The sequence below is a fragment of the Ranitomeya imitator genome, chromosome 5 (genome assembly GCF_032444005.1).
Source record: "Ranitomeya imitator isolate aRanImi1 chromosome 5, aRanImi1.pri, whole genome shotgun sequence".
NCBI classification, from domain to species: Eukaryota; Metazoa; Chordata; class Amphibia; order Anura; family Dendrobatidae; genus Ranitomeya; species Ranitomeya imitator.
In genome coordinates, this window is record NC_091286.1 from 32363277 (window position 1) to 32389331 (window position 26055).

The 26055-nt window shown below is 49.7% G+C and overlaps 1 protein-coding gene across 1 annotated transcript in view; it reads right to left on the reverse strand.

Moving 5' to 3' along the window:
• The window catches only part of KCTD3 (potassium channel tetramerization domain containing 3), a 103169-nt gene that overhangs the window by 62577 nt on the left and 14537 nt on the right, over positions 1 to 26055 (reverse strand). The window contains exon 7 of the mRNA XM_069768496.1: positions 11187 to 11321. Within this exon, the coding sequence (XP_069624597.1) occupies positions 11187 to 11321 (135 nt within the window). The remainder of the gene's footprint in view (positions 1 to 11186; positions 11322 to 26055) is intronic.

Below are 26055 nucleotides of genomic sequence, written 5' to 3' on the forward strand. Positions count from 1 at the left end.
TAAGTACATGTGGGGGTTGCCTGGTTGCTAGGGAATCCCCACTTGTACTTATGCTGGCTTACAGATGTAAATCATTCAGCTGCGGCAAGAAAAACGAAATCTCCGAGCACTAAAAAATACTCGGAGGACCCCCCCCGAGCGTGCTCGAGAAATCTCGAGTAATGAGTATATTCGTTCATCACTAGTAGTGATGCACCATTCTGATCAAATCTAAAAATGGAGCACACTGTTAGGCTACTTTCACACTTCCGTCGTTTGGGCTATGTCGCAATGCGTCGTTTTGGAGAAAAAAATGCATCCTGCAAAGTTGCCCGCAGGATGAGTTTATTCTCTATAGACTTGCATTAGCGCGTATGGCCACACGTCGCATCCATCGTGCGACGGATGCGTCGTGTTTTGGCGGACCGTCGACAAAAAAAAAACTTTCAATGTAACGTTCCTCTGTGCGACGTGTCCGCCATTTACGACCGCGCATGCGCGGCCAAAACTCCGCCCCCTCCTCCCCGCTCATCACAATGGGATGCGTTGTAAAACTGCATCCGCTGCCCACGTTGTGCTAAATTTAGCACAACGTCCGTCGGGCCGACGGTTTGCGATGGCCCCGTACCGACGGAAGTGTGACAGTAGCCTTAGATGTTAAGTACTAGATTAAGGTCCTGCTGGGGGGTGGTCATGAAATCTGAATACAAACCGAGAAACAATGTGGTTTTGTCTGGCTGACAACAAATCTACGTCTGGAGGCCCCACTGTAGGCAGATCTGCTCGGAGATGATAGGATGCAGGTACCACTCTCCCGTATTTAGACCCTCCCGACTTGAAAAATCTGCAACCAAATTCTCCACTTGCGGTCGGAAGACCACTGAAATTGGCACAATTCTTAACCTAGATACCAGTAGGACCACTTAGAGAAAGGAGGACCAGGTGACAACAAAAGCCTCCATGCATTTCTATCAATAGAAACTCAGGCTGTGCTCAATTCTTATCTAGTACCTCGCTGAATTCTGAGTGGTCATAAACACATTCGGCCCCACGTCTGACTCTCCTGAAGAACACAGTAGGCAGGGCGTGACGGACCCGCTTTCTTAATGTTGAGGGATCGGTTCACAGAACAGGCAAGACTTTCAGCCACCATGTCCCTGAACATTAGCACCTGATCAGAAACCAGATGAGTTTGATTTGGAATTGTGGTCCAATACCTGAGGTGACCGAGCCTCTAGGGAGGAGGTGATGTTGAGTGAAGCATATTAGTCGTGGAGAGAGGAGACCGAGATAATGAGCTTCCTCTAGACCAATTGGATCTGCCAAGCTGGTGCGAAGTAGCTGGTGGGTCTGCCTAACTCTGGGTAGTTATTGTGGTACCCGGTGTGGTAGTATACATGGGTAGTCGCTCCAAAATAGTGACCAAGGTCTGGGATAGGATACCAAGAGCAAAACCCATCAACACCAGTACCTGAACGGTCATGTCATCCGAATGAAAGAGGCTACAGCTTGACCCCTGTCAGGCTGTGCTCTCCATCATTTTTGTCAGGACCACAGAGGGTCCATTCCCCTCTGTTAAACTACGCAAAGAAAACAAAATTATAAAAAATAAAAAACACCAAAGACAAAAATCAGTTTGGGTCTTAAGAACCATGTTTGCCTCCAACATGACACGTAGGTTGTAATTCGTAGTGTCATCCTCCAGATGGCAGCAGCGTGCACCGATGGTTTCCGGTATTTCACAAAGAAGGCTACGAGAAAGTGTGACTTTTATTGAGGGATAAGCACCTGCACATACCAATACTTCCATATGCAAAAAAAACTGCTGACTGGTTCCATTTAGTAATGTAAGATAGAGGCTCTTACCCAAAACAGTACATCAGATGATAACTGCCTTGTAAAAGCTGCATCTACAGTGGGGAAAATAAGTATTTGTTCCCCTGCTGATTTTGTACGTTTGCCCACTGACAAAGACATCAACAGTCTATAATTTTAAGGGTCGGTTAATTTTAACATGGAGAGACTAGTTGGCCAGTGCAAAATTTTCGCACTTTGGTTGTAGAGGGGGCAGGCAATTTCAGGAAAATCAAGCTGGTCAAATGTAAATGTATTTAATGAGATGAAGAACACAGAGAGGTATTTATATATGTAGATTGGTAATACAATAAATTGGTTTGATAAGTAAAGGCTAAAAAAAATGTCTTGAGGATGTTATGCCACCTGCAGGTTATAGTTCTGCAGGTTTCTGAAAATGAATGTTTAAACTGTATTTATTGATCAAATCGCGAATGTGTGGTTTCTTTGTGTCTTTTCTTGCTGAAGGGGGCAAGTTTACCTTTCAAATGGTGTATTATTTGTGTGTGTGGGGCGAAGTAATCACTGAAAAAGCAGTGCATGTTTACAAATGTGTTTGCATATGTGACTCGCCATTTGTGTGTGTGGGGTGAAGTAATCACTGAAAAAGCAATGCATGTTTACAAATGTGTTTGCATATGTGACTCACCTTCAGTGAAGTGTGCAATCCTCCAATGAGCCTAAAATCGGCTGGGCAAGGAGTTCGGCAAGCTGGAAAGCCCCCAAGGCAAATGTTAGGATTTGTTCATGATGTCTGTAAGCAGCTTTGTGGTAGTGTGCTTTGGGGTAGTGTGGTGCCACCTGCAGGTCATTTTTCATTACTGCAGGTTTACAAAAATTAATGTTTAAACTGTATTTTGTGATCACATCGTGGATGTGTGGTTTGTTTGGCTATTTTCTTGCTGAAGGGGGCACGTTTACCTTTCAAATGGTGTATCATTTGTGTGTGTGGGTGCAGTATGAACTGAGATACAAAGTAATCACCGACATAGAAATAATATATAAGGATAGAATATCAAAAATAAAATCCAGAAAATCACATTGTATAAATTATATAAATTTATTTGCATTTTGCCGTGAGAAATAAGTATTTCATCCCCTTCCAACCATTAAGAGTTCTGGCTCCTACAGACCAGTTAGATGCTCCTAATCAACTCGTTAGCTGCATTAAAGATAGTTGTCTTACATAGTCACCATTATAATAGACTCCTGTCCACAGACTCAATTAGTCAGACTCTATCCTCTACAACATGGGCAAGACCAAAGAGCTTTATAAGGATGTCATTAACAAGATCATAGACCTGCACAAAGCTGGAATGGGCTACAGAACCATAAGTAACACGCTGGGAGAGAAGGAGACAACTGCTGGTGCAATAGTAAGAAAATGGAAGAAATACAAAATGACTGTCAATCGACATTGATCTGGGGCACCATGCAAAATCTCACCTCGTGGGGTATCCTTGATCGTGAGGAAGGGGAGAGATAAGCCTAAAACTACACGGGAGGAACTTGTTAATGATCTCAAGGCAGCTGGGACCACAGTCACCAAGAAAACCATCGGTAACACATTACGGCCGATAAACGGCTGAATAGCGCAGATCGCGCTATTTTCCTTGAAGCTGCGCAGTGGATTCGCCACTTGGACATGCGCACACCACTACGCCACCAACGGAGATCTGGGGGAGAAACAGCGCTGTCACCACGCCTATATGACCTGACCAGCGTGAGTGACAGCCCAAAACGGCGACCTTACAAAGGTATTTCGGCAGCATAGGTGGGGAATAAAGGCTCCAAAATACACTAATGTAAAGCCCAGTTCTGCCCCTATTTAACACTATTTTTAGCTCTTCTTGAAAAAACGGGGTGACAGGTTCCCTTTAATGATTTAGAGATGATCTGCAAAGAGGAGTGGACCAAAATTCCTCCTGACATGTGCGTAAACCTCATCATCAACTACAAAAAACGTCTGTGCTTGCCAACAAGGGTTTTGCCACCAAGTATTAAGTCTTTTTTGCAAGAGGGGTCAAATACGTATTTCTCCCTGCAAAATGCAAATAAATTTATATAATTTATACAATGTGATTTTCTGGATTTTATTTGTGATATTCTATTTCTCAACGTTAAAATTAACCTAGCCTTAAAACTATAGACTGTTCATGTCTTTGTCAGTGGACAAACTTACAAAATCAGCAAGGGATCAAAACAGGATTTTTGGTTGCTTACCGTAAAATCTGTTTCTTGAAGCCTCCATTGGGGGACACAGGAACCATGGGTGTATGCTGCTGCCACTAGGAGGCTGACATTATGCAAATAAAAAAATTAGCTCCTCCTCTGCAGTGTACACCCCACCGACTGGCATTAAACTCTTCAGTTAGTGAGAAAGCAGTAGGAGAAAGAACAAGGTTGAAAAACCATAACCACAAACTTGAGAACTGTAAACGTGAGAACAGTCAGAGAACATATAACAAAAACATTGGGAGGGAGCTGTGTCCCCCAATGGAGGCTTCAAGAAACAGATTTTACGGTAAGCAACCAAAAATCCTGTTTTCTTTATCGCCTCTCATTGGGGGACACAGGAACCATGGGACGTCCCAAAGCAGTCCCTAGGGCGGGAAAACAGACTTCCATCAGGTCAGAGGACTCACCACTGCCGCCTGCAGGATCCTTCTGCCTAGGCTGGCGTCCGCGGATGCGTAGGTGTGGACCTTGTAAAATTTGGCGAACGTGTGGATGGAAGACCAAGTTGCCGCTTTGCAAAGCTGTAGGGCGGAAGCCCTGTGGTGCACCGCCCAGGAGGCGCCGACTGCCCGGGTAGAGTGAGCCTTAATCCCAGGAGGGGGCACTCTGTTCTTGACCCGGTAAGCCTCCAAAATTGCCATTCTGATCCAGCGAGCAATAGTCGCTTTAGAAGCCGGCTGGCCTCTGCGCGTGCCATCAGGAATGACGAAAAAGGAATCCGTCTTCCGGAAAGTGGACGTTCTGTCCAGATAGATCCTCACAGCCCTGACAAGGTCAAGCTTGTTCAACGATCGCTCCAGAGGATGAGTCGGAGATGGACAAAAGGAAGGTAGAACGATGTCTTCGTTGAGGTGGAAGGTGGAAACCACCTTAGGAAGAAAAGAAGGTGGGGGCCGGAAGACCACCTTGTCCTGGTGAATGACCAAAAACGGAGGACGGCAAGACAGGGCCGCCAGCTCGGAAACGCGGCGAATGGACGTGATGGCCACAAGAAAGGCCACCTTCCATGATAAAACTGATAGAGGAATCTCCCTAAGAGGTTCAAAGGGAGAAACCTTCAGAACGTCCAGTACCAGGTTTAGGTCCCATGCCTCCACAGGGGCCCTGTACGGCGGGACGGCGTGGGCTACCCCCTGAAAGAAGGTCTTAACCTGTGGCCGAGAGGCCAAGGTCTTCTGAAAGAGGATGGAAAGCGCAGAGACCTGACCCTTCAGGGAACTAAGAGCCAGGCCCGAATCCAGTCCTGCCTGAAGGAAGGCCAAAAGAGAAGGCAGGGAAAAAACCATAGGCGGAACGCGGTTGGACTCGCACCAACGGAAGTAGGCCTTCCAGGTGCGGTAGTAGATCCTGGAAGACGAAGGCTTTCGAGCCTGAATCATGGTGTGAATCACCCGGTCCGAAAGGCCGGACGCTCTTAGAACCGCGGTCTCAACAGCCACGCCGTTAAACTGAGCGACCGAGAATTCGGGTAGCAGATCGGACCCTGGGACAGCAGATCGGGCCTGTCTGGAAGGCGCCAGGGAGCGTCCGCGAGAAGGTTGACGAGCTCCGCGAACCAAGCTCTCCTGGGCCAATCCGGGGCGATCAGGATGACCGGCACCCCTTCCGCTTTGATCCTCTTCAACAGTTTGGGAAGTAATGGAAGGGGTGGGAACAGGTAGGGCAGCTCGAACTGTGACCAAGGAATGGCCAGAGCATCGACGCCCACTGCGAGAGGATCGCGGGACCTGGAGACGAACTGCGGAACCTTCCTGTTGACTCGAGACGCCGTGAGATCCACATCCGGAGTTCCCCATCGAAGACAAATCTGATGGAAGACCTCCGGATGCAAGGACCATTCCCCTGCCGCGAGGCCCTCGCGGCTGAGGAAGTCGGCGGCCCAGTTTTCCACGCCGGGGATATGCACCGCGGATATCACCGGAACCGTTGCCTCTGCCCAAAGGAGGATCTTGGATACCTCGGCAAGGGCCAAGGAGCTCCGAGTCCCCCCCTGATGGTTGACATATGCCACAGCCGTGGCGTTGTCCATCTGGATCCGGACTGGAAGGCCCCTGAGGATCCTTTCCCAGTGGCGGAGGGACAGAAAAATGGCCCGAATTTCGAGGACGTTGATTGGCAGAGATGACTCCTGCGGCGACCAACGGCCCTGAACCGTCAGGTGGCGAAAAACCGCACCCCAGCCGATGAGGCTGGCGTCCGTTGTCACCACCTGCCAGTGAACCGGAAGGAAGGACCTGCCCTGGGAGATGAGAGGTGACGTCAGCCACCAGAAGAGAGACCGCTTGACCCGAAAGGAGAGTCTGATCGGCCGATCCAGGGAGAAGACCGACCTGTCCCACTGGGACAGAATGGCTTGCTGAAGGGGGCGCGAATGGAATTGGGCGAAGGGAATCGCTTCCAATGTAGCTACCATCCTCCCCAGAACCTTCATGGCCGAACGGAGGGAGGGAGGCCGAGGACCCTGGAGCGAGCGTATGTCCCGACAAAGAATGGATCTCTTGTCTTTGGGAAGGAAGACTCTGCTCTGACGAGTGTCGAAAAGCATGCCCAGAAAGATGATGCGCTGAGAAGGAATAAGGCAGGACTTCTTCCGGTTGACCAGCCACCCGAAACGGGCTAAGGTGTCGAGAACAATGGACAGGCTTTCGTGGGCCTGAGCAAAGGACGGAGCCTTGATGAGGATGTCGTCGAGATATGGAAATAGGACCAAGCCTCTGACTCTTCGTGAACACCCTTGGCGCGGTTGCGAGACCGAACGGCAGGGCGACGAACTGAAAATGATCTCGTTGCACTGCGAAGCGCAGGAAACGGTGATGTCCGGGAAATATCGGGACATGGAGGTAGGCGTCCTGGATATCTATTGAGCACAGAAACTCCTGAGCCTCCATGGAAGCAATTACTGAACGAAGGGATTCCATCCTGAAGTGTCTCAGGCGAACTCTCCTGTTCAGCAATTTGAGGTCCAGAATGGGACGAACCTTGCCGTCTTTTTTCGGTACCACAAAAAGATTCGAGTAGAAACCCGTGAAGCGTTCTTTTTCTGGGACGGGAACGATTACCCCGGATTTGAGCAGAGAAGCGATGGCTGAGAAGAAGCCCGGAACTAGAGCGGGGTCTCTTGGAGGACGGGATTGGAAGAAACGATCCCGAGGTCGGGAAGCGAACTCTATCTTGTATCCCGAGGATACAACTTCCCTGACCCATGCATCCTCTACTGCGGAAATCCAGACGTCCCTGAAAAGGAGAAGACGGCCGCCCAATCTGGGAGTCGGGCTGGAGTCTTGCTGAGAGTCATGACGAGGTGGATCTTCCAGTCCTGGGCCTGGAGGATCTACCCTGGGAGAAGCGAGGACGCCAGGACGGAGTGGGCCTAAAGGACACCGCCTTCTTCTCTTGACGTGCCTGTGGCCTCTGTTGCTGCTGGGAAAAGGAGTTTGACGCAGCAAAGCGACGAAAAGGCCGAAAAGAACGAAACTGTCGTCTAGGAGGAGGGCGACGAGGCTTAGCCTGGGGGAGAAGAGAACTTGTACCCCCGGTGGCGTCCTTAATTATTTGGTCCAGCTGGGAACCAAAGAGACGAGAGCCCTGGAAGGGCAGACTAGTGAGGGACTTTTTGGAGGACAAGTCCGCCTGCCAGGCCTTGAGCCAAACGGTCCAGCGGATGGCAACGGCATTGCTGGAAGCTTGAGCCGTGCAAGACGCGACATCCAGGGAGGCGGAAACCAGGTATTCACCAGCGTGGGAAATCTGGTTGGCAAGTTCCGCTAATTGCGCGGGAGGCGCCCCATCCAGGATACCTCGCCGAAGATCCTTGGCCCATTTTGAGATGGATTTTGAAGCCCAAGTGGACGCAAAAGCTGGACATAGAGCCGCTGAAGCCGCTTCAAAAGCAGATTTCGCGAAGGATTCTATAACTCTATCGTTAGAATCCTTCAGAGATGCTCCGCCGGACAGAGGAAGCACCGTGTTGGTGGACAGCCTGGAAACAGGGGGATCCACCGAGGGAGAGGCCGTCCAATTGGCGGTAAGTTCTGGAGAAAAAGGATATAGCACACCCAGGCGTTTTCCCCTCTGAAAACGCCTAGTGGGGTTCTCTCGCTCTCTGGACAAGATTTCCTCGAATTCAGGATGAGGAGCGAAAAATTTTGAAGGTGGTTTGGCCCGTCTAAACGAAACCGCCTGATCTGCGGGTTCCGTAGAGGGATCCTTGATGCCACATGTTTGGTTTATTGCCCCAATGAGGTTCTGGACTGTCACACTCATGGTGGCGATTTGGTTAGGATCCAGCTCCGAAATATCCTCCGAAGGCGCATCAGATAATGCCTCGCCTGACTCAGGGGAGGAGGATCGGTGGGACACCAACCGCGGGGGAGGGCCGAACGGCGAGATGGAGCGCGAAGAGGACTCAGACCGACGTTCCTGTCTGGACCTTTTGTGGCTTATCAAGGAGAGCTCTGGCGGCGGTTCCTGTGACCCGCTGGCTACGGCCGGGGTCTGCAGGGGTAACCGATCAAGCGCGGACACCAGGGTTTGAGATACCCGTGTTAAATCGGCCACAGATTGTGACAGAGAGGCGGCCCAGCCTGGGATGGGGGGATCACTCTCGGGCGGAACAGCCGGGGGATCCTGGGCAGTGGGAACAATCGGGTTGCTGCAGGACTGACACAGCGGGGAGGACTGACCTGAGGGAAGTTTGCTGTTACAGGACGAACAAGCAAAGTACGTGACTAAGGCAGAAGAAGTAGGGGGGCGAGAGCGGCCCCCTTTAGAGGTAGACATTTTGAGAGGTCCCTGAAGATGCCAGTGGGTTAGGGGACAGTGGGGCAGAGGGGGGTGTCAGTCTGCAGTGCAGCTACTCACGGACCCGTCCTGGAAGATGACCCACTTGCCGGTGGAGAACTCCTGCCCTGAGGTGCTGGATTCTGTGCCCACCGAGGATGCAGTGGCGAAGGTGTGGGGCGCGCTGCGTGAGCTCCTGCAGCTAAGAAGCGGTGAGCACACACAGACGCTGTCCCTGGAGGAAGGGGGCGGAGCCAGACAGGGGGGGCGCCGATGAGCAGGCACAGTATGAAGAAGCCCGATGAAGAAGGAAGTGGGCGGAGCGCGGAACCGGAAGTAGGCCCCGGGAAAAGCCGGGGCCTATATTAGAAGCCGGTGCCCGCTGAGAAGAACCCCCGCGGCGCAGACACTGCCCGGCACAGCGGCGCTGAAGCCGCCGCATGAAAGAGAGAGCGCTGCCGCCGGATAAGAGTCGCCGGAGTAGGCCCCGGAAAAGCCGGGGCCTAAATTAGGAGCCGGTGACCGGAGAAAAGATCCCCGCGGCGCAGACGCTGCCCAGCAGAGCGGCGCGGCAGCCGCCGCATTTAAGAGAGGGAGCGCTGCCGCCGGTGAAGAGTCGCCGGAGTAGGCCCCAGCTGGCTGTGGAGGTGAGCGACGCCTGAGGAGCCGCCGCATAGAACGCTGAGGGGGGAACGCTGAGGGCAGCTGGTACGCCGCAAGTAGGCCCCGGGAAAGGCCGGGGCCTAAATTAGGAGCCAGCGACCGCTGAGGGAAAAGCTGCAGGCAGGAGTGTGCCGCAAGCAGGCCCCGGGAGGCCGGGGCCTGAAGGAAGAACGGCGACCGCTGGAGGAACGCGGTGGGGCATGGAATGGTAGCGCGGCTGACAGGAAAAAAAAACGCCACGTCAGAAAGAGCCACCGCGCAGGGAACGGGGAAAGTGCTGCAAATGCAGCGATGACCCCGCGCTGAGTCCTGGGAACCCCTTTAGAAATACTCACCTAGTAAAATCCCACGTCGTCTGCTACTAACCTTGAGAAGGTATCAGACGTCCATAGGAGCTGCTGATGGACGTCCTCGTCTCCTCCGACCGACAAGCTCTGGTAGGCGAGTGGGTGGGGGACGGGCCAGGACCGGACTTCTGAGCACGCTTGTGTGCCAGGCTCTTGGTCCTGCTGAGGGATCTATGAGGATACGGGGTGGCAGTACACGCCGTACTCATAGTCCGCTTGTGGGACTACAGGTGTGACTGCTCACCCTGTATCCCATCCGGAAAAAAACCTGAAAAGAAACGACGCACATTGAGGTAGATAAGGGCCTAATGAAAGACCCGTGTCCACCTCCTACTGACACTAAGCTAAACTGAAGAGTTTAATGCCAGTCGGTGGGGTGTACACTGCAGAGGAGGAGCTAATTTTTTTATTTGCATAGTGTCAGCCTCCTAGTGGCAGCAGCATACACCCATGGTTCCTGTGTCCCCCAATGAGAGGCGATAAAGAAATACTTATTTCCCCCACTGTATACAAACATTTTGGTCAAGTTGTGTAGCCAAAAAAAAAACATGCCAGGCAAATAAGATTTAGGATTTGCAACCCCAATTAGTCTAATTTCACATTTTTGCCTATTTTTCTGCCTCTGTCAGGGGGTTCCGCATAAAGACCTTAATCATGCGCTATAGTGTTCTGCACAGAAGACGTACACCACCGCAAAAGGAGTCAAACGGAAGTCCAAAACTGCAAATTCCATTGGGAGTTTTGTCCGAATCCCATATTCCTTGTGTACAGGTGGAAACTCTTAACGGAGACAGCAAGAACGTAATGTGAAACTAGACACATACACAAGACATAACCATCGCATGTTGCAAGTGATTTGTGGTCGCCCGCGACTTACAATGAATAAAACAACCTGCAGACAAAATTCCAGCAGGTGTGAATTTTGTTTAACAGTCACACTGTGGTCACGTGGAGTCTCGGGCATCAGTGCAGCCACATTTCACATTTATTTCTGCAATTTTGCTGCTGCATGACCAATGCGCCCATGTAGCCTAGTCTAAAACGAGAGCTACACAAGGCGTCTGAGGAGCAGAAGACCCTTTGCGGTTTGCGTATTTCAATGGTGCAAAATTCTACCTTGCCTTACACGAAATTTGCTATAACACTAATAAAGACTACTGCGATGCCATACTATTACTATGGGGCACGAGAGCTGCATTATAACCGTGTGATGAGATCAGGCAGCATTGGATGGCTTTATCTCTTTCCAGCTCCAGAATAAGGCCACTTTGCATTATGGACAACTTAGGACAGGCCTAAAGAATGAAGAAAATGACAAATCCTCACCAAGTTTCACCATTCCTTCTACTCCGGAGAGCGTGGGCTGTGCAACGTTCGCTTGGACCGATACCTCAGATGGTCTTGTCAACTTATTCTCAACAGAGGACGAAGCTTCGCATTTCAGCTTCCTGTTGGGTATAGCTGGAGACACAAGCACAATATATTAGGATATCATCCTGACCATAAAGCCTCTGTACAGGTATAATCACCTTTTTGGCACAAAAATTCGAATTTCTGCTTGTTCAAGTGGTAATCCTATAAATCATTTTCAAAGCAAACGTGCTGCAGGGCCTCCAATTGCTGTCCTACAGTATTCTGCAGGGTTTCTCTGGCGGCTGACAACTTAACCCCTTCTTCGTTCCCCTGAAGGAGACGGCGCATGTGTGTCCACCAGCACTCAGCTCATTAGGTGCAATGGAAACTCGTGCGGCAGAAGCACGGACTGAGGCATGGCGATTGCACAGGCATCTTTTAAATTAGCCATTATTGGGGGCACATTTTCTCAGCTCTATTTAATATTGCCTCTAACCCTGAAGAAGCCTGAGCGAAACGCGTAGAGGACACAGCATTGCTGACTGACATGGACATTTTACGTCTATTTGGGAGAATATTTATTAAACATTTTTTCATACCAGAAAACTGTTGTAAAAGCTATAAAAAGTCTCAAGTTTTGTGCAATGGGAAGTTGCACTTATGGCTTTTTTTTTTTTTTTTTCCTCGCCAGTTTGAGTTGGCTTTGCTGAAACGTGAAATGCTGGGGTGGAACAGAGCATCGCCACATCCACTCAAATTCATCAAAAAAAAAAAAAAGAAATCTCGCTGCTTTGTATGCCACAAATGCTGCTCCAATCCCTATTGAGAGTAGCATTTCTGGTGCAGCGCACAGAGGCGCATGCCACTTAGATTAGGCGCCAGATTCACTAAAGGGAACCTGTCAGCGGGATTGTGCACAGTAACCGACACACAGTGTCACAAAAGTAACAGAAGAAAATGCACCATAAAATTTGTTGTGAGATTTCTCCTGAGTACGCCGATACCACATATGCGAGGGAAAACTACTGTTTGGGCGCACGGCAGGGCTCGGAAGGGAAGGAGCACCATTTCAATTTTGGAATGCAAAATTGGCTGGAATCGATAGAGGACGATCTGTTGCGTTTGGAGAGCCACTGATGTGCCTAAACAGTGGAAACCCCCAACAAGTGACCCCATTTTGGAAACATAACCCCCCAAGGAACGTATCTAGATGTGTGTTGAGCACTTTGAATCCCCAAGTGCTTCACAGAAGTTAATAACGTAGAGCCATGAAAATAAAAAATCATATTTTCTCCACAAAAATTATTTTTAGACCTCAATATTTTATTTTCCAAAGGGTAGCAGGAGAAATTGGACCCCAAAAGTTGTTGTGCAATGTGTCCTGAGTATGCTGACACCCCATATGTGGGGGTAAACCACTGTTTGGGCGCATGGCAGAGCTCGGAAAGGGAAGGAGCGCCATATTGGAGAGCAGATTTTTCGGGTATTGTTTGTGGGTGACATGTCACATTGTCAGAGCCCCTAAAATGTTTTACCACTAAAATGTTGTTTTAACCCCAGATTTTACATTGGAAAATACCTAGATAGGTAAATGGTCACTACTAGTGATGAGCGAATATACTCGTTGTCCTCCGAGTATTTTTTAGTGCTCGGAATATTAGTTTTTCTTGCCGCAGCTGAATAATTTACATCTGTTAGCCAGCGTAAGTACATGTGGGTATTCCCTAGCAACCAGGCAACCGCCACATGTACTTATGCTGGCTAACAGATGTAAATCATTCAGCTGCAGCACAAAAAACTAAATCTCGAGTAACGAGTATATTCGCTCATCACTAGTCACTACGCCCATAGATGAATTTGCAGAGTGGTGCGATTTCCAAAATGGGGTCACTTCAGGGGGGGATTCTGCTGCTCTTTGACACTTAGCAGCTCTTTGGAGGTGAGTGCAAGAACAACAGAATTCCCCCTGAAGTGACCCCATTTTGGAAAGGACACCCCTCTGGTAATTCATTTATGGATATAGCGACCATTTTCACTACATGGATGAATTCCAGAAACACGTAGTGGAAGTTTAAGGCCCGAGTCACACTTGCAAGTGCAATGCGAGAAATTAGCAAGAGTCCATCGCATCAATACCTGGCACAGCCGCTGGCACTCGGGACCGGAGTGTGCATTCCCGAGTGCCGGGTATTGATCCAAGAGACTCATGCGAGTTTCTCACATTGCACTCGCAAGTGTGACCTCGGCCTTAGAGCAAAAATTGCAAAAACGTCATTGCAGTGCCCAATATGTTGTGCCCAGCTTGTGTCTCTGGAGACATTCCCCCACCTACCCCCCGGAAATTGTTAAGTCAGCTCTACTCAAATGTGTCTGCCACTAAATAAACCAAATGCTTGAATGTCAAAACAGTTTAAAAATGTGGTTCTTTGTGGAAGATTTTAAAGCAGTCATGGAGGCATAAGGCTGGCAACGATGGGCATTGTGGGCAATAATAGCGGGTATCATGCCTCATTCCTCTCTTGGAACATACACAGCATCTTCTCTGGGGGTTCTTTTTTATTCCTGTTACTAGGATGAGTGCAATAAAATGTCGCTCATTGAGTCTTCTGAGATCTTCAGATTCTAAAGGATTGGCGGAGACAAAATTTTCAAACAACAAGATGTTAAATTACCTTTTCCTGATAATTAAGGAAAGTATCTGCATTTCCGGATTTCTCCATCGCCTCATTGAGGGACACAGGAACCATGGGTGTATGCTGCTGCCACTAGGAGGCTGACACTATGCATAAAAAAAGGTTAGCTCCTCCTCTGCAGTGTACACCCCACCGACTGGCATTATGAACCTCAGTTTAGCTTAGTGTCAGTAGGAGGTGGACAAGGGTCTTTTATTAGACCCTTATCTACCTCAAATGTGCGTCATTCCCTTTCAGGTTTCCGGAGGGGTACAGTGTGAATAGTCACAACTGTAATCCCACAATGCGGACTATGAGTACGGCGTGTACTGCCACCCCGTATCCTCAAAGATCCCACAGCAGGACCAAGACCCCTAACACAGAAGAGTGTTGAGGAGATTCAGACCGGTCCTTGCTCCGTCTCCCACCCCTCGCCCTCCAGAGCCTGTCGGTTGGTGGAGACGAGGACCTCCATCAGCATCTGGACGTCTGATCTTATTCCCAGGAATGAGGTACCTCTGTCTTTCTCTTCCAGGACACTACCTTCATGTGAGTGATCCACGCGACGTGGGATGAATGAGGTGAGTATTCATTAGCCCCCTCCTCAGAAAGGAACTGTTCTGGGTGGGAGGCGCAGGGCTCGTTCAGGGTTACCTGGAGGCTCTCTCTTTCAGGGGCTTCATCATACCCATTTTCCTTTTATGCCACGTCTTGTGCCACAGGGCGTCCGCCCAACAGCTCTCCCAGGGGGTCGCAGCTGCATCTGGGGAAGGCCTTTTGCAAGCGGCCCTGCTTTTTTCCCCTTGGCGGCAGGCAGCCACTCTGTCTTCCCCTCACCGGCGGTCGCCAGTTACTAATTTAGGCCCCGGCTTCTGTTCGAGCCTAGTCTACCGCCGCAACTCCGCCCCCTTCCCCTCTCCTTCGGGCGGACTTCTTTCGCCCGCCTCACCTTCTTTTCCTGTTTCTCCAGCGAGCTCTGCCCACCGGCGACATCTTTGTCCCCTCGGACCGCGCGTCCAGCCCCGCCCACTCCTCCCGACTTAGTAGCGGGCCCACCTGCTGCGCTCGGCGCCTTCTTGGTCCGGGGGTCTGATGACCGGCTCTGCCCGCTCCTCTGCAAGACCCCAGCGCAAGACTCCGGAGTCAGCAATTTCGGTTCCCTACCGCACGGTTGGCTCCGCCCCCTCTTCCGGCCTTGGAGAGCGGGCTTTTTGCTACCCATTGCCCACAGTGTGACCCTGCATCTCCTGGGGGGGGGGTTGCCATTTTCGGCATGGGATTCAGCGCCGATTCCTCTGCAGGACCTGCTCTATCTTCGCAGACTACAACCGAAAAGCTACAATACGTCTGCCGTGAGTAGCTCTGCACTGCAGACTGACACTCTCATCTGCCCTTCTGTCCCCTAACCTTCTGGCATTTTTTCTTAGAGGCCCGTTCGTCATGTCTAATTCTAAGGGAGGTCACTCTCGTCCTCCTACTTCTTCCTCTACTTCCTCTGCCTTAGTCAAACACTTTGTGTGTTCATCTTGTAACTGCAAGCTTCCTTCAGGTCAGTCCTCTCCCCTCTGTCAGGCCTGCAGCAACCCCATTATGCCCACCGCCCAGGATCCCCCCTGCTGCTTTGCTTGAGAGTGAGGCCTCCACCCCAGGTTGGGCTTCCGCTCTGTCACAATCGGTAGCGGATCTAACACGGGTATCCCAGACCCTTGTGTCTGTGCTTGATAGGTTGCCCCTGCAGACTCCCGCAGTAGCCAGCGGGTTGCAGGAACCTCCATCCGAGCCTCCCATTATAGGCCGCAAAAGATCCAGACAGGAACGCCGGTCTGAATCCTCTTCCCGTTCCATCTCGCCCCACGGTCCTTCTCTGCGATCGGCTTCTCGCCCGATCCTCCCCACCTGAATCAGGCGAAGCTTTTTCTGATGTGCCTTCAGAGGATAATTTGGAGCTGGATTCGAACCAAATCGCTAGCATGAGGGATATGGTTCAGAGTCTCATTGGAGCAATCAATCAGACCTGTGGCATCAAAGATTCCTGTACGGAATCCGCAGATCAGGCGGTTTCGTTTAGACGGTCTAACACCTTCCAAGGTTTTCGCTCCTCATACTGAGTTCGATCAGCTTCTGACCAGAGAAAGGGAGAATCCGACCAGATGCTTTCAAAGAGGAAAGCGCCTTGGCGTCTTATATCCTTTTTCTCCGGATCTCATCGCCAACTGGACTTCTTTTCCCTCTGTGGATCCGCCAGTTTCTAGACTTTCTATCCGCTGTTTGGCGGAGCGTCTCTGAAAGATTCCAACGATAGAATCATAGAGTCCTTTGCGAAGACGGCCTTCGAAGCGGCCGCGTCTGCCCTATGCCCGGCTTTTGCTTCCACCTGGGTTTCGAAGTCTATATCCGAATGGGCCAAACAACTCCATTGAGGCATTCTGGCCAGAGCTCCACCAGAACAGCTGGAGGAACTTGCCACCCAGATTTCTCACACTGGGGAATACTTGGTCTCTGCTTCCCTGGACGCCGCGTCTTGTGCCGCTCAGGCGTCTAGTAATGTTGTTGCCACCCATCGTACCGCTTGGCTCAAGGCCTGGCAGGCGGATTTGTCATCAAAAAAGTTCCTTACCAATCTGCCTTTTCAGGGATCTCGTCTCTTCGGTTCCAAGCTGGACCAAATTATTAAGGAAACTCCCTTCTTCCCCAGTCCAAACCTCTCCGGCTTCCTCCTAGGCGGTAATTTCGGCCTTTTCGTCGCATCAAATTCCTTTTCCCAGCAGCAGCAGAGGCCACAGGAACGTCAATCTTTTAGACCCACTCATTCCTGGCGTTCCCACTACTCCCAAGGTAGATCTTCCAGGTCTAGGACTGGAAGATCCACCTCGGCATGACACACGGCAAGACCCCCGGGCACCTCCCAAGCTGGGCGGCTGTCTCCTCTTCTTCAGGGACGTCTGGATCACCTCAGTGGAGGACGCATGGGTCAGGGAAGTTGTATCCTCAGGATACAAAATAGAGTTCATTTCACGGCCCCGGGATCGTTTGTTCGAATCCCGCCCTCCAACAGACCCTGCTCTAGCTCCAGGATTCTTTGCAGCCATCGCTTCCCTCTTCAAATCTGGGGTAATCGTTCCCGTTCCAGTAAAAGAACGGTTCACAGGTTTCTATTCAAACCTGTTTGTGGTACCGAAAAGGGACAGCAAGGTTCGGCCCATTCTGGATCTCAAATTGTTGAACAAGAGGGTTCATCTGAGACTTCAGGATGGAATCCCTTCGTTCGGTAATCGCTTCCATGGAGGCTCAGGAATTTCTGTGCACCATAGACATCCAGGACGCCTACCTCCATGTCCCTATATTTCCAGGACATCACAGATTTCTTCGTTTTGCAGTACATCAGGAGCATTTCCAGTTTGTCGCCCTGCCGTTCGGTCTCACAACCGCTCCCAGGGTTTTCACAAAGATCATGGCAGCACCGATAGCCATCTTGAGGATCAGAGGCCTGGTGCTCTTTCCGTACCTTGACGACATACTCATCAAGGCCCCATCCTTTTCTCAGGCTCACGAAAGTCTGTCCTTCGTCCTTGACACCCTATTCCGTTTCGGGTGGCTCGTCAACCGGAAGAAGTCCTGCCTTTTTCCCTCTCAGCGCCTCGCATTTCTGGGCTTGCTCTTCGACACCCGTCAGTCCAGAGTCTTCCTTCCCGAAGAGAAGAGAACCATTCTTTGAAGTTCGCTTGCTCCAGGGTCCTCAGCTTCCCTGCTTCCAACCATGGAGGTTCTGGGGAGGATGTTTGCAACATTGGAAGCGATTCCCTTCGCCCAATTTCACTCAAGACCTGTTCAGCAGGCGATTCTCTCACAGTGGGACAGGTCTATCCTTTCCCTGGATCGCCCGATTGGGCTTTAGCCCCCGGGTCAAACAATCCCTCAACCAGTCCCTCAACTGGTTGATGACGACACCTCTCATCTCCCAGGGCAGGTGCCAGGTGGTGACGACAGAAGCCAGCCTTCTCGGCTGGGGTGAGGTGTTTCATCACCTGACGGTTCAGGGTCGTTGCAGGAGTCATCCCTGCCGATCAATGTCCTCGAGATTCGGGCCATCTTTCTGTCCCTTCTTCACTGGGAAAGGATTCTCAGGGGCCTGCCAATTCGAATCCAGATGGACAATGCCACAGCAGTGGCATATGTCAACCATCGGGGGGGACTCGGAGTTCTCTGGCCTTGGCCGAGGTATCCAAGATCATCCTTTGGGCAGAGGCAACGGTTCCGGTGATATCCGCTGTGAATATCTCCGGCGTGGACAATTGGGCCGCCGATTTCCTCAGCCACGAGGGCCTCGCGGCAGGGAAATGGTCCTTGCATCAGGAGGTCTTCCGTCAGATTTGTCTTCGATGGGGGACTCCGGATGTGGACCTCACAGCGTCCCGAATCAACAGGAAGGTCCCTCTGTTCATCTCCAGGTCCCGCGATCCTCTCGCAGTCAGTAGGCGTCGACGCCCTGGCCATTGTTTGGTCGCAGTTCGTGCTCCCCTATCTGTTTCCACCGATGCCCTTGCTTCCCAAGCTGTTGAAAAAGATCAAGGCGGAAGGGGTGCTGGTCATTCTGATTGCTCCGGATTGGCCCAGGAGATCTTGGTTCGCAGAGATCGTCAATCTTCTCGCGGAGGCCCCCTGGCGGCTTCCAGACAGACCCGATCTGCTGTCTCAGGGTCTGATCTGCCACCCGAATTCTCGGTCACTCCGTTTAACGGCGTGGCTGTGGAGACCGCAGTTCTAAGAGTGTCAGGCCTTTTGGATCAGGTGATTCATACTATGATCCAGGCTAGGAAGCCTTCGTCTTCCAGGATCTACTATCGCACCTGGATTCTTACTTCTGTTGGTGCAAGTCCAGTCTCGTTTCACCTATGTCCTTTTCCCTTCCTTCCATTTTGGCCTTCCTTCAGGCAGGACTGGATGCGGGCCTTGCCCTTAGTTCACTAAAGGGCCAGGTTTATGCGCTCTCCATCCTTTTCCAGAAGACGTTATCTTCTTGGCCACAGGTCAAGACTTTCCCTCAGGGAGTAGCCCATGCTGTCCCTCCGTACAGGGCGCCTGTGGTTTCATGGGATCTCTATCTTGTGCTGGAGGTGCTGAGGGGTCCCCCCTTTGAGCCTCTCAGGGAGGTTTCCCTGTCAGTCTCGTCTTCGAAGGTGGCCTTTCTTGTGGCCATCACCTCTATCTGGCGCGTTTCCGAGTTGGCGGCCCTTTCTTGCCGACCTCCTTTCCTGGTTATCCACCAGGACAAGGCGGTCTTGAGGCCTCCGCCTTCTTTCCTTCCTAAGGCGGTTTCCACCTTCCACCTCAACGAGGACATCGTCCTACCCTCCTTTTGTTCAGCTCCGACTCATCCTCTGGAGCGATCGTTGAACAAGCTGGACCTCGTCAGGGCAGTAAGGATCTACCTGGCTAGAACGGCCTCTTTCCGGAAGACGGACTCTCTTTTCGTCATTCCTGATGGCACGCGTAGAGGCCTGCCGGCTTCCAAGGCGACTATTGCTCGCTGGATCAGAACAGCAATTTTGGAGGCTTACCGAGTCAGGAACAGAGTGCCCGCTCCTGGGATTAAGGCTCACTCTACCCGGGCAGTCGGCGCCTCTTGGGCGGTGCACCACAGGGCTTCCACCCTACAGCTTTGCAAGGCGGCAACCTGGTCTTCCATCCACACGTTCGCCAAATTGTACAAGGTCCATACCTATGCTTCGGTGGACGCCAGCCTGGGCTGAAGGATCTTGCAGGCGGCAGTGGCGAGTCCTCTGACTTGATGGAAGTCTGTTTTTCCCGCCCCAGGAAATGCTTTGGGACATCCCATGGTTCCTGTGTCCCCCAATGAGGCGATAGAGAAAACAGGATTTTTTGGTTGCTTACCGTAAAATCTGTTTCTCGGAGCCTTCATTGGGGGGACACAGCACCCTCCCATATTATTCAGTTTCTGTTGTTCTGTGTTCTATGACTGTTCTCATGTTTACAGTTCTCATGTTCGTGGTTATGCTATTTCAACCTTGTTGTTTTCTCTTCTCCTACTGCTTTCTCACTAACTGAGGTTCATAATGCCAGTCGGTGGGGTGTACACTGCAGAGGAGGAGCTAACTTTTTTATGCATAGTGTCAGCCTCCTAGTGGCAGCAGCATACACCCATGGTTCCTGTGTCCCCCCAATGAAGACCCTGAGAAACAGAATTTACGGTAAGCAACCAAAAAATCCTGTTTTTGTATAACACAAAAGAATTATATGTGGCCACCTGAAACAAATAAATGAGTAAATTTTTATACCAGGTATATGATTTTCTTGATACCTGGTATGGCTGTAGAACCTGATCTGCAAGGTCCACACCCCCCATATATTTGTTGTTATCAATGACTGACACAGGTTTTTGCTTTGGAGTAGAGGATCCCTGTTCTTCAGTGGCCCTTGTGGCATCTGTGTGGATCGAGCTCAGGATAAAAATATCTTTTTATCCTCATACTTAAGGACAAGCAGCTCTCCACTGTGTCGTCCCGACTGCTCCTTTCGGAACTTTTCGTTGACCAACGATTGTGGAAACCCCTGACAGTTTTTGCGATTGGTCCCACAAGCCCCTATGTTATGTTCAACCAGACTTTTAAATAGGGGTATGGTGGTGTAGCAATTGTCAAAAATGGAGTTATCAGCTCCCAAACAATTTTTAGAGCTGTCCCCAGATAAGTAGGGCATCCTGGTGGGTTTAGTTGGCCATCATCTATATATATATAATTGTCTAAGGGTTTTTCCGTCTGTCTGTCTGTCCTGGAAATCCCGCGTCTCCGATTGGTCGAGGCCGCTAGGCCTCGACCAATCAGAGACGGGCACAGTATCGACGTAGAAATCCCGCGCCTCTGATTGGTCGAGGCCGCCAGGCCTCGACCAATCAGCGACGGGCACAGCGACGATGATGTCATAATGGTTGCCATGGCGACAATGATGTCATAAAGGTTGCCTCGACCAATCAGCGACGGGCACAGCGACGATGATGTCATAATGGTTGCCATGGCGACAATGATGTCATAAAGGTTGCCTCGACCAATCAGCGACGGGCACAGCGTCGATGATGTCATAATGGTTGCCATGGCGACAATGATGTCATAAAGGTTGCCTCGACCAATCAGCGACGGGCACAGCGACGATGATGTCATAATGGTTGCCATGGAGACAATGATGTCATAAAGGTTGCCTCGACCAATCAGCGACGGGCACAGCGACGATGATGTCATAATGGTTGCCATGGCGACAATGATGTCATAAAGGTTGCCTCGACCAATCAGCGACGAGCACAGCGACGATGATGTCATAAAGGTTGCCTCGACCAATCAGCGACGGGCACAGCGACGATGATGTCATAATGGTTGCCATGGCGACAATGATGTCATAAAGGTTGCCTCGACCAATCAGCGACGGGCACAGCGACGATTATGTCATAATGGTTGCCATGGCGACGATGATGTCATAAAGGTTGCCTCGACCAATCAGCAACGGGCACAGCGACGATGATGTCATAATGGTTGCCATGGCGACGATGATGTCATAAAGGTTGCCTCGACCAATCAGCGACGGGCACAGTCTGCCGCCAATTCTGGAATCATCATTGTCCATATACTACGGGGACATGCATATTCTAAAATACCCGATGCGTTAGAATCGGGCCACAATCTAGTCTACTATATAATTGTCTAAGGGTCACTTCCGTCTGTCTGTCTTTCTGTCACAGATATTCATTGGTCGCGGCCTCTGTCTGTCATGGAAATCCAATTCGCTGATTGGTCGTGGCTGTTTTGCCGCGACCAATTAGCGACCGGCAGTCCGGCGGAAAAATGGCTGCTCCTTAATCCCCGCAGTCAGTGCCCGCTCCGTACTGCCCTCCAGTAAGCGCTCACACAGGGTTAATGGCTGCGTTACGCCGCGGTGTAACGCACTCCATTAACGCTGCTATTAACCCTGTGTGACCAACTTTTTACTATTGATGCGGCCTACGCAGCATCAATAGTGAAAAGATCTAATGTTAAAAATAATTTAAAAAATTACAAATCATTATATACTCACCGTCCGTCGGCCCCTCGGATCCACAACAGGCCTTTCCCGCTGCTCGCGACGTTCCGGTGACCGCTCCATGCATTGCGATCTAGCGAGAGGATGACGTAGCGGTCTCGCGAGACCGCTACATCATCTCGCGAGACCGCAGTGCACTCTTGAGACCGGAGCACGCGAGGAGCGTTGGTAACCATTTCGCCATGATCCAGGGGCCAACGGAAGGTGAGTATATAACTATTTTTTATTTTAATTTTTTTTTTTTTTTTTAACAGGGATATGATGCCCACATTGCTATATACTACGTGGGCTGTGCTATATACTACATGGGCTGTGCAATAGGCTGTGCAATATACTGCGTGGGCTGTGCAATATACTGCGTGGGCTGTGCAATATACTGCCTGGGCTGTGCAATATACTGCCTGGGCTGTGCTATATACTCCGTCGGCTGTGCTATATACTCCGTCGGCTGTGCTATATACTCCGTCGGCTGTGCTATATACTCTGTGGGCTGTGCTATATACTCCGTGGCCGGCCGCAAACAATAAGTGACAGACGCAGTCCGGTGTATTCAATGTATTATTCTAAAATCTTCATAAATAAACTACATACATATTCTAGAATACCCGATGCGTTAGAATCGGGCTACCATCTAGTTCCCCTCATAAATGCGAAAAGCTGGTGTGTATCTGGCTGAACTTTCGCACATTTTATAGAGCTTTATTCCGAACCTTGCCCGCTTAGAAGGAATAAATTGCTTGAGGTGCAGTCTTCCTTTGAATTTTACAAGGGACTCATCAATGGTAATGTTTTCTGTTGGAGTGTAGAGCTTTAAGAACTTTCTGTCAAGCCTTTGATGATGATTTTGAATAGTCTGTCATTTTCTGGGGAATCTCTGGGCGGGGATTGACTATTGTCATTAAAATGCCAAAACCTCATGAGTATTTCATAACGGGTCCTAGGAAGAACAGCAGGAAACAAGGGAGCCTTGAACAGGGCGGTAGGACCAATAGGACCGAATGCTTGTTTTTTTAACAAGCCCCATAGGGAATGTAAGTCATAAAAATGTTTTCAATTCTAGGACATTAGTTGGTGTCCATAAATTTGACCTAGCATAATAGGATCGTGGATTCTGGCTGATGAATTAGGACGCATATAAATTTGTTTGTAGGACAATATATTCTAGCAAGCTATTGGTCTTTAACAAATTAAAAAAATTAATTGGTCCAAAATTTTCTACCTCCACATTTATACCTGGAATGGCATTAAAATTAGGGATGAACGGAGTAGCCAAATCCGAAGCCTCCCATCTGGGAAACGCGAAGCCCCTTGGACATTGGTGTGCGCCAATTCACGAGCACTAGGGACAGGGCCAGTACTGGGCATTGTTCCCCGAGTTGGAGACATTTCTCCAGAAGTGCTATTTGCCCTGCTTGTTGTACTGGTCCTTGTGTGCGAGGATGGACCAGAATCACTGCTAATTTCTGAACTATCACTGTCGCTGCAACTAAAGCCCAGGAAATCCACATCGCCATCTGACACTGCATGTTCTTCGCTGTCAGAACATAAAAGTGCAAAAGCCTCCTCTACACTATAATACTGACGGGCAATTTTATTTGTTTTTATTTTTTTTCCAGAAATAGAAAACTCTGACGTGACTGACTGATGTGACGTTACCGAGGTGACCAAATTATTGGGGAGACAATTGAGAAAAGCCTAATTCTTTAGCCTAACCATAACTTTAGCCTAACAGTAACCCTAACAGTAACCCTAACTTTAGCCTAACAGTAACCCTAACAGTAACCCTAACTTTAGCCTAACAGTAACCCTAACAGTACCCTAACTTTAGCCTAACAGTACCCTAACAGTAACCCTAACTTTAGCCTAACAGTAACCCTAACAGTACCCTAACTTTAGCCTAACAGTAACCCTAACAGTAACCCTAACAGTAACCCTAACTTTAGCCTAACAGTACCCTAACTTTAGCCTAACAGTAACCCTAACAGTAGCCTAACTTTAGCCTAACAGTAACCCTAACAGTAACCCTAATTTTAGCCTAACAGTACCCTAACTTTAGCCTAACAGTAACCCTAACAGTACCCTAACTTTAGCCTAACAGTAACCCTAACAGTACCCTAACTTTAGCCTAACAGTAACCCTAACAGTACCCTAACTTTAGCCTAACAGTAACCCTAACAGTAACCCTAACTTTAGCCTAACAGTACCCTAACTTTAGCCTAACAGTAACCCTAACTTTAGCCTAACAGTAACCCTAACAGTAACCCTAACTTTAGCCTAACAGTACCCTAACTTTAGCCTAACAGTAACCCTAACTTTAGCCTAACAGTACCCTAACTTTAGCCTAACAGTAACCCTAACAGTAACCCTAACAGTACCCTAACTTTAGCCTAACAGTAACCCTAACTTTAGCCTAACAGTAACCCTAACTTTAGCCTAACAGTAACCCTAACAGTAACCCTAACAGTACCCTAACTTTAGCCTAACAGTAACCCTAACTTTAGCCTAACAGTAACCCTAACAGTAACCCTAACTTTAGCCTAACAGTAACCCTAACAGTAACCCTAACTTTAGCCTAACAGTAACCCTAACAGTACCCTAACTTTAGCCTAACAGTAACCCTAACAGTAACCCTAACAGTAACCCTAACTTTAGCCTAACAGTACCCTAACTTTAGCCTAACAGTAACCCTAACAGTACCCTAACTTTAGCCTAACAGTAACCCTAACAGTACCCTAACTTTAGCCTAACAGTAACCCTAACAGTACCCTAACTTTAGCCTAACAGTAACCCTAACAGTAACTTTAGCCTAACAATAACCCTAACAGTAACCGTAACTTTAGCCTAACAGTAACTGTAACTTTAGCCTAACAATAACCCTAACTTCAGCCTAACAATAACCCTAACTTTAGCCTAACAGTAACCGTAACTTTAGCCTAACAGTAACCCTAACTTTAGCCTAACAATAACCCTAACAGTAACCGTAACTTTAGCCTAACAGTACCCTAACTTTAGCCTAACAGTAACCCTGACTATAGCACTAAACCCTAACCTACCTTATCTGTCTTTTTAACTTTATAGCAAGAGCGCTGACTGACACAGCTGTTGGCAGCAGCACTTGTAACACGGTTTCTCCTCAAATCTCTCACTGACAGGAGATCTGAGAAGACACAGCGTTTTAATGAGGCAGATCGCCCGGGAAAGTTCGTTGCTACAACAAACTTTCCTAGCGATTTGTCTCATTGGCTGGTTTGACGCTGACGTCATCAGAACCTGAACCAATCAGGTCTCAATGAGGTCGGGGGGGTCACAGGAAGCATTGTGCGCCGGGATCCCCTCGTTATAAGGTACGTGAGGCTCCCAATCAGCACAAAACCGCCGACCGTAGACAAACGTCGACGTTTATCTACAGTCGACGGTCACGAAGTGGTTAATATTGTCCTCAAAGGGCTATTGCTTCCACCATTTGCCCCCTTATCAATAAAGTTGGACCGACTGGCCTGGAAGACGGCCTTCCTTGTAGTGATCACTACAGCCAGAAGAGTGGGTGAACTGCAGGCCCTCTCAATTAACAAACCATACTTAAAGGGACACAGTCACCTGAATTTGGAGGGAACAATCTTCAGCCATGGAGTACACGCCTGCACAAGGCAATCTTTCCTTGCGCAGGCGTCTACTATGGAGGACAGAGAATGAACTTCAATTCAATATTGCAGCCAGCATGCAGCCAGCGGGTAAGGAAAGGGTGAATCAAAAACCCAAAATCCCCGCCTCCATGGCTGAAGATTGTTCCCTCCAAATTCAGGTGACAGTGTCCCTTTAAGAATCCTAGAAGACCGACTCATTCTTCGCCTTGACCCATTTGTACCCAAAGTGGTCTCAGACTTCCACAGATCTCGAGAGATATTCTCCCCTCCTGCTGCCAGAATCCAACAAACAAGAAGGAAGAAGAATTCCATAAATTGGATATACTCTGGAAGGGTGATCCTTCATTATCTCCAAGAGACACAGATGTGGAGAAAAGACCAAAATCTATTCATCCAGCTTTACAGCCAGAATAAAGGGAAGACGTCTTCCAAAAGCACGAT